Genomic DNA, 12,926 nt, shown 5'->3' on the forward strand with positions numbered 1-12,926 from the left:
TTTTTTTTTTTTTTTTTTTTCTCTCTTCCATTTTTTTAATATCTTTATGCAATTTTTTTTTTTTAAAAATACCAAACAAATCCAAAAGCTAATTTGAACTCTTTTATCTTTTTTCAAAAGAAGGTGGTTATGACTTATATGAGGTAGGGTTCAATCTCGATAATTTCGTTACTCTGTTGCAAAACAGACAGACACCAATAATAAAAAGGATAAAACTTTTCTTTCAATTTCAACTGAAACTGAATTTGATTCTAACTTTACTTACATGTTTCATTTAAGCCAAAATGCTAACAATTGTATGTATATCTATTATCGACAAGGCGAATTAGACCAAAAAAAACAAAAACATAATGGAAAAAATATTGTAAAAGGAGCAAGAAAGATGGCGTAGGCTTCATAATCAAACTCAATAATAGACCCACTTGCAGATTATTTACATAGAGAGAGGGGAAGAATGAAAAGAGAGTACACAAACAAAATCATTGTTACTAGTTGAAAGCTTTGAGTCATTTCTCTTGCAAAACACTACTAATTTTGAACAACTTTTTTATTTATTTATAAAGTTAGTGGTATTAATTATTGGGTAAGTACTTAGGAGCATATACAAATCACATAACTGATATCATCTTTTCGAATTTTCCCAAATGGCCGACTAAAAACTTATTTGGAAACACTAGTTTTGCTTTTGTGTCATTCAAATATCTTATCTTAATTTGTTTCTAACTTATCACATGAGAAGTTCTATACCTATAATAAATATATTCGACTTATAGAATCGTGTTTACAATAAGTTACGATATAGACATACTCATCTTTCATCTTATGCTCTTCGTTAAGAAAAAGAAAAAAAATTCTTATAAATTCAAAATGGTAAGAATCTTGTGTAAAAAGGGGATGAGTGATGATGATTTCACATCTCTTGACCCATCATATGCTACAATGGCTGCCATGTGAAGGCCACTTTTTAGTAATCATCTCTGTTTACTCCATCGATACATAATCTTGTTTTCTTACCATTATCTTGGTTTTAGTTGACTCGGCCGATAATGCCTGTATTATTGGATTTTACTGTGCAACCAACCAACCACCCATCTCATCTCTAAGTTAATGCGGGTAAATTATCTTGGTAAATTATCTTAAAAATTCCAAGAGTTTATTATAATCCCGGAGAATGGATTGGATTATAGTGAAAAAGAAAAAAGTATTCCGAATATCCAAAATATGATTATCTAGTCTCTATCCTTGGTAAAAAGTTTTTGTATTCATCTTCTAGAACTCTTATCTTCTTTTGTTTTTCCCCAGCTTTTTTTGTTGGTTCATGAGATTCCTTTTCCTTTTATCTTATGAATCCAAAGGCCCAAAAAGCAGAGAGACTCATAATGACGCATGTCTCACTTATTCATAATCTCTCTACATACCAATACCACCATTACACATATCAACCACACACATCCATATCACATCATAATTATCATATACACATTTCGACCGATAGACATACACATTTTAAGCATATGTATGTATTGTGGATCTCCCAATGTTTGAGAGATTCGGAAAGGAACCCTTTTTCAGTTCTCATTGTCACTCCCTGGTGGTCCAGTTTTTCATTTTGCATTAAGAACATAAGAGTTATGATGATATTCTCCTGACAAAGATCTGTTACTCCTATTATTGAACTATACGAATCTCTGCGTAGAATATATAAGTGGGTAAAATACTACTTACGGTTAAACGATAAAAAACCATGTGTGTGTATCCACACTTCAATATAGATTGCTGCTGAGTCAAGCAAGAGACTCATTTTTCAAACTACACCTCAAAGAAAGGGATCACAAAAACAAGACACCATTATAAGGGTCACAACTCACTATATTCTATCACAAGCAGCACAAAAACACATCAAAGAACGACCTCATGAACATAACAATCGAACAATCGTCATTTCATCCAATGAGTTCTATCAGCCTCCTAACTACCGGTTGAAAACAGACCAATGAGGATGCGAATTGAAAGTTTCCACCTTTACTAATCCTTAAGATGAAAAGCAAAGAACATAGCCACTAGTGATCTTGATTCTAGTACTCTCATAATCTCTTAAACTAGTTTAGCTTAACCCAACCCTGTCTTGTTAACCTTATAGGACATGGGTTGCCATTGCCAAATGAACACAAGAACATGAACTAGTTGATTCAAACACTTACTCTAAACTTAGAGTAAGCTGCATCATCTTCTACATCAAGAATGTTCATTGCAATGCATGATGTAACAGATCCTAGAGTCTATCTACAGAGCTTAAACAGGACCTTTACGGGATCATACATGACCTCCATTAGAGTAAACCCTTGTTATAGTCTCACACATCTCAAAAACCCTTTTGTTGAAACTGACCAATTCAATACCAGATTTCTTTAATGCGAAGTCACAAGTAGCAATCTTTAAATCTCACACAGAGATAAATTTACACATCAAACGACCAAAGAGGCACATTGAATGAGATTGCAAGAACACCATAAGATATTACTATATAATAACCCACATAGGTCCAAGCGTTTGAAACATTAGATTATAACCAAGAAGAATCACTTAACAGAGACAAACCCCTCTTTAGAATCAAAAGGAACTAAATTTTTTGATTTTTCCTTAAAAAGACTAACCTCGTTATAAACTAAGGAAGGTTTTTTAAGCATCACTATCATCACTGCTATCATCATCATCGTCGCCACGGGTACTGACATCATTGGAGATGTAAACTCCAGGCTGGCTGGATCGTCTCCTAGTCCTGGACGGAAGGATGTTATCCAAATCAACCTCAGCCAAAGGATCATCTGAGAAATCACTTTCGTCATCTTCACCAAAACCTTCGTCATCATCATCACTGTCATCTTCTTCGTCATCACTTGAATCCACTTCAATCAATTTGCCTTTCCCCTTGTCTTCTCTCGAAATCCCTTTACCTTTTCTATCAACCTCCTCTTCAACTTTTTCATCTTCTTCCTCGTCGTCTTCCTCTTCATCTCCAACTACTTGTTGCTCCTCTTCAGCTTCAAGAAGATCGCCGATTACGCCATTCTCAACCTTTTCAGCTGGTTTCTCCGGACAAACCGATGATTCTGCACCAATCGAATCAAGATCCTCGATGCCACTTCCATTGTTTTCTCCTCCGTCTGTAGACTCAGGGTTAAGCTTTTGAGACTTGTTTGACAAATTATCCTGGTCTTGGCAAAAGAGATCCGATTTCCGCTTCACAGGAAACGAAGAATCCTGCTGGTTCTCAACATCCGCCATAGATGAATTGAATTGAAAACTTCTTACTTGAGAGTATAGGAATCGCGGTTGGTTTGAAGAAGACGACGACGACGATTCAGAGTTAGGGCTTTTGAGCTTATAATCTACTACAGTCAATTTTGGTGGTAACCCTAGAAGGAGTTTTTGATACGGTTTTTTTTTTTTCTCAATCCCTGATTTTTTTTTTCTTCACTCTCTCTACTTTATTATTTGGACCTCAATACAGTTCGTGGCCCGTTAGCCCATTTGGCCTCTCTTCTCAACAATTTTACCAATTTGTATGCTAAAATAACCGCTTAAACAAACAATTAAATTAATCGCAATGGTAAATTTGATGATTGATCATAAACCGACTAATATAAGACATCATTCTCATATACAAAACCGACTAATAACAACAAAGCTTTTTCATTGTTGTGTGTGGCAGCAGGAGAACGTGCAGGGGGATATTAAACCGGCTCAATGCAACAGTCTTACCGGTTTGGTTATCTGGTCAATTGTTTTATAAGAAGGACCGGGTTGGTTATATCCAATTTGACAGGCAGAGAGGATTTGATTGAAGAAGAAGATACAGATCCATCGGAGAAGAAGACAGAGAGAGAGATTGGAGATCAATGACATCGAGGTACTGGGTTGTGTCTCTTCCAGTGAAAGACTCTGCTTCTTCGTTATGGCAACGATTACAGGATCAGATCTCAAAGCATTCCTTTGATACTCCAGTTTATCGGGTACTCTGATCTTGCTCGATTTGGGTCTCTTCGAAATTGATTCATAATTTATATGGCTGTGAGAGAGAGATATAGAGATCTTGTACTATCTTCTCTCGTAGTGTTACTTTAGTATTCATCTGATTTGGGTTTGTTTTTGATTTCAATGTTTCGCAGTTTAACATTCCTAATCTTCGTGTTGGAACCTTAGATTCTCTACTCGCCCTTGGCGATGATCTGCTTAAGGTAAAATTCATCGATTGCGTTTTTCTCTGTTGAGAAATTTTTGTGGGTGGTAATGATTATGATCTCTTGTTGTGGTGGTGGTGGTAGTCGAACAGCTTTGTGGAAGGAGTTTCACAAAAGATCAGGAGACAGATCGAAGAATTGGAGAGGATTTCTGAGGTGGAGAGCAACGCTCTTACTGTTGATGGAGTTCCTGTTGATTCTTATCTCACCAGGTTTATTTTGTTTTTTTACATCTCTCACAAACGAGTTTCATTTGCTATTAGTTAGTCTGTGATCGGATTCGGTAAAGAAAGAAACTTTCTTTGTGTTGATTGGTCTCAAGGTTTATGTGGGATGAAGCTAAGTACCCAACTATGTCACCCCTGAAGGAGGTTGTGGACAATATTCAGTCTCAGGTTGCAAAGATTGAGGATGATCTCAAGGTACTATTGAAGCTTCAACCTTTAGCTTTATCCAAAAAAATGGAAGCTTCACCATTCTGCACAATTCGAGTTTCTTTACAATCATTGTTGCTTTGCTTTGGTTCAAATGGTGGTGTTAACGAGTTTGATTGCACGTATTACTCAGGTTCGTGTTGCTGAATATAACAATATCCGCGGTCAACTCAATGCTATTAACCGCAAGCAAAGTGGAAGGTAACCTTTTGTTTTCCCCTCGTATTTACACTATAAGAACAAATAGAAATTGTGGGCAGTTTTGCGAAAAGAATAAATGGAACTTTGTTTTCTCATGGTCTTGTTTCAGCTTAGCTGTTCGTGACCTCTCAAACTTGGTTAAGCCAGAAGATATTGTCGCTTCAGAACATCTCGTAACTCTCCTTGCAGTTGTTCCAAAGTATTCCCAAAAAGAATGGAAAGACAGTTATGAGAAATTTACCGAATATGTGGTACACTGTTGACTTGTTTGGTTAATGTACTAGACTAGTGGTAACACTATTAGCTTGTGGCACTGTGATTTTAATCAATTTATCCTAACTGTTTTCAGGTTCCTAGGTCCTCGAAGTTATTGTTTGAGGATAATGAGTATGCTCTTTACACCGTTGTTCTCTTTACGCGTGTCGCAGATAATTTCAGGACAACTGCTCGTGAGAGAGGATTCCAAGTGAGTATTCTGTTCAAGTTCCTGATATTACCTCTAGAGTTTTCGTAGAACTTATAATTGCTTATTTGCTAGTAGTAGTGATATTTCCTATGAACTGAACTTATCCATTGTGCAAGTTAAGACATTTGGTTGATTCTCAAAACTTTATTCATCATTTACTGTACACCATCCATCCCCTCGTAGGTCCGTGATTTTGAACATAGCGTTGAAGCACAAGAGACTCGTAAACAAGAGCTAGAAAAGTTGGTTCAGGATCAGGAAAGTTTGAGAAGCTCACTTTTGCAGTGGTGCTACACCAGTTATGGAGAGGTAACTACAGATTTCTCTATATAGCTATAATCTTGTAATATCGATACCCGAATCTATTTTGATCATCGGTCTATATATAGGTTTTCAGCTCATGGATGCATTTCTGTGCTGTGCGTATATTTGCTGAGAGCATTATGAGATATGGTTTACCTCCAGCATTCTTGGTATATTAAGACTCCAAGCTATGTATACTATTCTCGAGAATCCCTCAACCCTTTTAAATCACTGACCAAATTACTTTCTCTTGTGATGAGTTATTTTTCAGGCATGTGTCTTATCTCCGGCTGTGAAAAGTGAAAAGAAAGTACGCCCCATTCTTGAACGCTTGTGTGATTCTACCAACAGGTATGAGACTCTAGCTGTCTTAGGATTGTTAAACAGGAAGCTGTTTAACATTCAACTTTATATTGATCCCGCAAAGAAAATTGTAGCGATAGTTATGACCTTAATGATGAAAGAACTTGCTGAATTTTGTGGAGAAAACCAAGAACCAAAGTAAAATCAAACTTGAATTTGGTCGATATGAAATCGAAACCTTAGTACCTTACTGATTCCACCCTGCTTACTGCAATCTTGAGGCCAAATGTAGTAATCAGATATAAGTCGCTTAAGTTGGAAAAAGACCAATTGCCCACAAAATCTGAGGGTGGTCTCATCTATATTAGTAGTGTTGTCTGATTTGAGGTTTTTGAGTCTAATAGCATGAAAACATTGCAGTTTATACTGGAAAAGCGAGGAGGATGGAGGAGCCATGGCTGGTTTAGCCGGTGACTCAGAGACACATCCTTATGTCTCCTTCACTATCAACCTTGCGTAAAATTGATGGGAGATGCTCTTTTGATGCTTCTCCTCGTCTCTGTCTTCATCTGTTATATTTGTTTGTGCTCTATAGATTTCACATTTATTTTTCGTAATATATTTTGAGTTTCAAAATAAGGTGGCACTCGAGAGAAGATGTTGCTGTAATTCTATTTGGCCGGAGTCTTTTAGATTCCCGTGAGTTTCAGACACTTGTGGAAGACAAACACGGCTATACAGTTGTTAAAAGCCTTTTTTGTCATTTTGTGAACTGGTTGATTTATTTATTATATATATCACTCTGTTCCGTTTTGTCTTTTTGTTTTGGTCGGAAAGATATTAGTATCGGCTTTTATTGGTATTTTTCTCAAAACGATGTCCGAAGGTTCTCGAGGTTAGCAATCATATAGTAAAGTGGTAACATTTGTGGCTGAGTGATAATATGTAAAATCGGGCAACTTTTAGCACCAAACTTGAAAAAAACATTGGTATTTTGTTGTTAATTTAGTTTTTTAATCTCACTTTACGCTCTTGTATATCAATCAGAGTATTCAACAAATTTGCTATTTGTATTTTGGCTTAAACAACTGTTGTGTAAACGATTAAAATCGTTTTTTTGTTCAAAATTACAATCAGAGTTTACGTTCTGAGGAAAATTACACACTCGTATAGTTAAATAAACGCTATACTGGCCTACTGGGCCTTGGCCCAAATTATTTTTTTGATCTATATATATAATTGTTTTTTCTTACAGCATCTAAAATTCTTAAGTAAATGCATAATTGTATTACTAAATTATTATAAGACTACCAGTAAAATACTTCCTTTTCTTGTTTTTTGGCCGTGAATAGTTCAGCTTAGATGTCTGGTTGTTTTCTTGGTAAATACACTGAAACTAATCGAATTTGTTTAAAATTACCTTTGGTTTTGTATTCGTTAGTGTTTTAAACTATAATTCAGGATCAAAAAGGCTTCTCTTTACATATTTGATATATCTGTTGCAGTACATTTATCACTTAATATAATATTATCTCTTATTGATAATGATTCAAATAGTTTTAGTATTAGTTTTGTAGGTTACGTTTTCGAATGTCAAAAAACATATCATCTAGTGGCTTTCCAAACAATAGTTAACATATAGTATTACTAAAACGTTAAACATGGGTGATATCATTACCAAAACAATAACGTCCTTACTAAAACGCTAACTGTTTTCAGGTTCCTAGGTCCTCGAAGTTATTGTTTGAGGATAATGAGTATGCTCTTTACACCGTCGTTCTCTTTACGCGTGTCGCAGATAATTTTCCAGGCATGTGTTTTATCTCCGGCTGTGGAAAGTGAAAAGAAAGTACGCTCCATTTTTGAACACTTGTGTGATTCGACTAACAGGTATGTGAAAAGTCTCTGCCTCTAGCTAAGTCTTAGGATACATGGAAGCTGTTTAACATTCAACTTTATATTGATCCTGCGAAGAAAATTGTAGCGATAGTTATGACCTTGATAACGAAAGAACTTGCTGAATTTTGTGGAGAAAGCCAAGAACCAAAGTAAAATCAAACTTGAATTTGGTTGATATTAAATCAAAACCTTACTGATTACGCCCTGCTTACTGCAATCTTGAGGCCAAATGTAGTAATCAGATATAAGTCGCTTAAGTTGGAAAAAGACCAATTGCCTACAAAATCTAAGGGTGGATTCATCTATATATTAACTAGTGTAGTTCGATTTGAGGTTTTTTGAGTCTAATAGCATGAAAACATTGCAGTTTATACTGGAAAAGCGAGGAGGATGGAGGAGCCATGGCTGGTTTAGCCGGTGGCTCAGAGATACATCCTTATGTCTCCTTCACTATTAACCTTGCTTAAAATTGATGGAAGATGCTCTTTTGATGCTTCTCCTCGTCTCTGTCTTCATCTGTTGTATATGCTTGTGCTCACATTTAGTTTTCGTAATATATTTTGAGTTTCGAAATAAAGTGGCACTCGAGAGAAGATGTTGGTGTAATTTTATTTGGCCGGAGTCTTTTAGATTCCCGTGAGTTTCAGACACTTGTGGAAGACAAACACGGCTATACAGTTGTTAAAAGCCTTTTTTGTCATTTTGTGAACAGGTTGATTTATTTATTATATCATTCTGTTCCGTTTTGTCTCTTTGTTTTGGTCTGAATTCTGAAAGTTGTTAGTAATTTGGCTTTTATAGGTATTTTTCTCAAAACGATGTCGGAATTTTCTCGAGTATGTTAGTAAAGTGGTAACGTTCTTCACACCAAACTTTTACAAACCACTGATATTATTACTATTTCAGTTTTTTTAATCTCACTTTACTCTCCTACAATATGTTTAATCCACTTCTATATCAATCAGAGTATATTATTCAACACTTTGCTATTTGGGATTTTGGCTTCAAACAAACTGCTTTTTCTCTGAATATGCTTTCTTAATGAAAACTTTTTTTTCTTCTGTTGTCTAATCGATTAAAGTCCTTTTCTTTACAAAAATATTCATCAGAGACTCTGATTCAGAGTCTGCAGCTTAAGGAAAATTACACTCGTATATTTTATCACAAAACAAAGTTATGCGTACACATACGTATAACAGTAACGTATGTATGTTGACGTTCATGAGATGAAGAACAAAAAAAGACCAGAAGCAAGAACGATGATAACCAATAAAGATTACACGTAGATTAATAATGCAGAAACCTAGCGAGCATTGATAAGTCAACACATAAGAAGCTACGGATCCCAACAATGAGCAGAACCAATAAAAGATCAGGACGGAGCCTCATTGAGCTGCCTGTAATCTTCCCATTAGGTAGGCCTGAGCTTGGACCAGGCGCGTCTGGCTCTGGAACAGGAGAGATTGCTGTATCGACTGGCCATTCATTGGTCGGAGAAGGGAAAAACGAAGACATATCTGGTGCACTGATATACGGTAAAACAGCGGGAGAAGCTGAGATTGTGGATTCACTGCAAACCAGAGTCCATTGAAGGGACACGAGGATCATGAGAGACGCGGAAACTGCGAAGAAGCTAGAAAACAGAGCCATGGGTGTTTTTTTTTTTTTTTTCTTCTGTTCTGCACAAGAAAGATTTGTTGCCAAGTAAATATAAATAAGAGAACAGAGAAGAAGACAGATTCTTTTGTTCCCATGTGTGAGTGTGTGTGCGTGTCTTACTAAGAAACAAAGAATTGCAATGAATATGTTCACGGACCTAAGTATGGGTCCTTAACTATTTCACATGCCTATTTTTGGTTTCTTCCTTTTAAGTCATGTGACTTCATTTACCTCTTTTCACTTCCACCACCCAAGGGGTTAATAAATAGAAAAGCTTTATGGGTTTGAGATTAATCTGAGAGGCACAATTCTGAAGTAAATAACAATAGGTCTCATAGGTGGAGTCTTCAGCAACTTATGAGTTATGAGGTCAATGATCCAGAAATAATTGCTTGCAAACAGAAAGAATTAAATAGAGAACAAAGGCCAAACATCAAAAAACGAAACCTCTCCACCTCAGTTAGAGGGTCTAGAATACACGCTATACTGGGCCTTGGCCCAAACTATTTTTTATTTTTATCTATATATTATTGTGTTTTTTTTTACAGCATCGAAAATTCTTAAGTAAATGCATAATTGTATTACTAAATTATTATAAAACAACCAATAAAATACTTCGTTTTCTTGTTTTTGGTCGCCAATAGTTCAGCTTCGATGTCTGGTTGTTTTCTTAGTATACACTGAAATCGATCGAATTTGTTTAAAATTACCTTTGGTTTTGTATTCATTAGTGTTTTAAACTTTGATTCAGGTCAAAAAGGTTTTTCTTTACATATTTGATATATCTGTTGCAGTACATTTATCACTTAATCTACTATTCTCTCTTATTGATGACAATTGTAAAGTATCATACAATATAAAAATATTAAAATTATTGATCGTAATGATCACTAACTCACTGTATTGTAGTATGTTTTTTTTTTTTGGTTGTCTTGTCAATGTGGTACTAAGAGATTAGAGCTAGGCCTGGACACTAATACCCGTTACCCGTACTCGACCCGTTACTCGGCTCGTACCCGTCCCAAAAAAAAGGGTACCCGCAGCTTTAGGGTCGAGTAAAGGGTATTATATTTATATTACCCGTGAGTAAGGGACGAGTATAGGGTATTAGTTTAGTTTTCAATACCCGTCCCGTTACTCGGCCCTTTACCCGTTTTGCTACCCGACCCGTAAATACCCGTTAATACTTTGTATTATTATTATTATTATTATTTATTATTAATTTATAGAGTTAGAGTTAAAACCTAAGTTCAACTTAGCCTAACTGAATTAATATATTATTTTTATTTTCAAAATTCGTAATTTTATAATTTTGGAACTATATATTGCATAAATTTATGAATTTTTCATTTTTGGATTTCAAAAGATAAAATTATTATTGCGATTATTAACATTTTTCTATCGGGTACTCGTTTTCCGGGTAATAATAAAGGGTCGGGACGAGTAAAGGGTCAACTATTTTTTACCGGGTACCCGTTTTTCCGGGTACCCGTTATTTAAGGGTCGAGTATGAGTAAATTTTTTCTGTTACCCGTTAGGGTCGGGACGAGTAAAGGGTCGGAGAAAATTCAAGGGTACCCGTCCCGTGCCCAGCACTAATTAGAGCTATAGCAATCTTCATTCTAGGCAGACAAATTAGATTACTCTTGTGTACTAACCAGAGAATGGTAATGATTTGTCTCCTTGGCGGACCACGAAACTCATCATAAGCAAAGGATTATAACTTTTTTCACATCTATCTTAATATTTTTTAAGTACATTTTTGTGTCATCCTCTCTTATCTTTGTATCCAAACAAGTTTCAACTAAATACTCTACAATCCTTACAACCAAACACAATCATTTCCTTATTTGATAATATTAATTTCTTAAAATCTATCTACCTAATTTAAAGCAATATTTTATATTAAAATAGAATTCTCCTTTCACTTTTATTTAATTTTATATTTAATTATTTGAATTACTATTTAATACATAAAGTTAATTAAAATTTAGATTTTTTTCAGCATATGATGTGATTTGAATTTTTATAAATGGATATATATTTTAAAATTTTTTTTAGGATTTTTGTAACCAAACAAGTATTTCCAAATATATATTATTTTACATTTGAGTTATTTTAATATATAATGAATATTTACAATTAAAAGTTAAAATAACATGCAATGAAATTATATTGTGCAAATGATTTGGATCAATATGAATAGAAATTTAATTATCATTAATTTGGTGTTACATAGATAATTTATCATTTCATTATTTTGCTAACATTATCAATATTATATATATTAGATTGAGTAATTTATGATAATGTAGATAACAAATTATTTTGCGGTAAACTGTGGGTTAAATCCTATAATTAACAGTCAAATATAATTATATAATCTTATACTAAACAAAACTAACACATAAATATAACTTAAATTTTGATATATTTGTTATAAATATTTGAATTAATTTCTTCATAATGCACAGAGTTATTGATTTATAAAAAATAAAAAATAAAAGAAATAGACTCGTGGTACACCACGGGTAGATCCTAGTAGAAACATTGAAATGAAACGAACCAAAATTCAAACGGTAAGAAGAAGAACAAAAGATCCATTACCACAAATCCAAATCCACATATCCAATAAACTTAAGTAGAAAACTGACAAACCCTCCAGTAGTTTATTTTAATTATGAAAAATGAACTAAATCAATAAACGAATATATGTTTTGGAGCTACTAACATTGTCTAGATTAGTTATGATATTGTCGATACACTGATGATGATCTGTAACTTAAATTGTTATCTTGAAAGATATTTTTAAATTAGTTTTCATCAAAAGATTTGCACAAAATCAGCTTTGGAGTTTGTGGTACTAGAATATTTATATAATGAAAACAAAGTAGATATTGTAAACGGCTCATACATTTTCCTTTAAATCCATACTAAAATGATTAATTTGGCTCTTAGGCATAGTAACCCCACTGCTCAGTTCCTCTAAAATGAAAGTTAAGAATAAAAAATTAAGATTTTTAAAATAGCTAATTTCTTTAAAATATAATATTTTCTAGAATATAATTTAGTTTTTCAAGTTTTCTTGCTTTTATATAACTTTAAATTTGGAGATTATCAAAGTATATCCTTACTAATTTTTTTAAGTCGAATTAATTATATAACTTTATATATATATAAAGTATATCCCTTTAAATTATGTATTTTAAGTTATATATATATATATTTTTTATTTACATAAATCTTTAAATTTGGTATGCGTCAAACATGCTGATTACTAATTTTAATAAACTAACTTTTTATTATAAGATATATGTCATCTTTTCCTGATATTTTATAGATTAGAATTTACGCAAAATTTTCTAATTGGTAAAAACATAGGCGCTTATCGGCTTTGGTTTTTTTTTTTTTTTTTTTTTT

General features: G+C 33.9%; 4 protein-coding genes and 1 long non-coding RNA gene across 5 annotated transcripts; 2 read left to right on the top strand and 3 right to left on the bottom strand.

The window, feature by feature from the left end:
* On the bottom strand, window positions 2,492–3,456 carry LOC104755560 (uncharacterized protein DDB_G0283697-like). Its single transcript, XM_010477960.1, has one exon. It carries the CDS (start codon window positions 3,283–3,285, stop codon window positions 2,680–2,682), a length of 606 nt encoding a protein of 201 aa, XP_010476262.1. The 5' UTR covers window positions 3,286–3,456; the 3' UTR covers window positions 2,492–2,679.
* Window positions 3,810–6,757, top strand: LOC104755562 (V-type proton ATPase subunit C). The gene is made up of 11 exons (XM_010477961.2): window positions 3,810–4,013; window positions 4,170–4,238; window positions 4,326–4,453; window positions 4,564–4,663; window positions 4,809–4,876; window positions 4,986–5,127; window positions 5,226–5,342; window positions 5,526–5,651; window positions 5,732–5,815; window positions 5,917–5,996; window positions 6,369–6,757. The coding sequence occupies exons 1-11, from the start codon at window positions 3,900–3,902 to the stop codon at window positions 6,466–6,468; spliced, it is 1,128 nt and encodes a 375-aa protein (XP_010476263.1). The 5' UTR covers window positions 3,810–3,899; the 3' UTR covers window positions 6,469–6,757.
* Window positions 7,576–8,556, top strand: LOC104755563 (V-type proton ATPase subunit C-like). Its single transcript, XM_010477962.2, has 2 exons — window positions 7,576–7,838; window positions 8,215–8,556. Exons 1-2 carry the CDS (start codon window positions 7,702–7,704, stop codon window positions 8,312–8,314), a joined length of 237 nt encoding a protein of 78 aa, XP_010476264.1. The 5' UTR covers window positions 7,576–7,701; the 3' UTR covers window positions 8,315–8,556.
* Window positions 7,691–8,208, bottom strand: LOC109130096. Its single transcript, XR_002036233.1, has 2 exons — window positions 8,037–8,208; window positions 7,691–7,914 (listed from the first exon to the last, which is right to left on the bottom strand). It is a non-coding gene; the product is annotated as an uncharacterized LOC109130096 (long non-coding RNA).
* LOC104755564 lies at window positions 8,981–9,569 on the bottom strand. Its single transcript, XM_010477963.2, has one exon. The coding sequence runs from the start codon at window positions 9,495–9,497 to the stop codon at window positions 9,135–9,137; it is 363 nt and encodes a 120-aa protein (XP_010476265.1). The 5' UTR covers window positions 9,498–9,569; the 3' UTR covers window positions 8,981–9,134.

This window comes from Camelina sativa, chromosome 17 (genome assembly GCF_000633955.1).
Source record: "Camelina sativa cultivar DH55 chromosome 17, Cs, whole genome shotgun sequence".
NCBI lineage: Eukaryota > Viridiplantae > Streptophyta > Magnoliopsida > Brassicales > Brassicaceae > Camelina > Camelina sativa.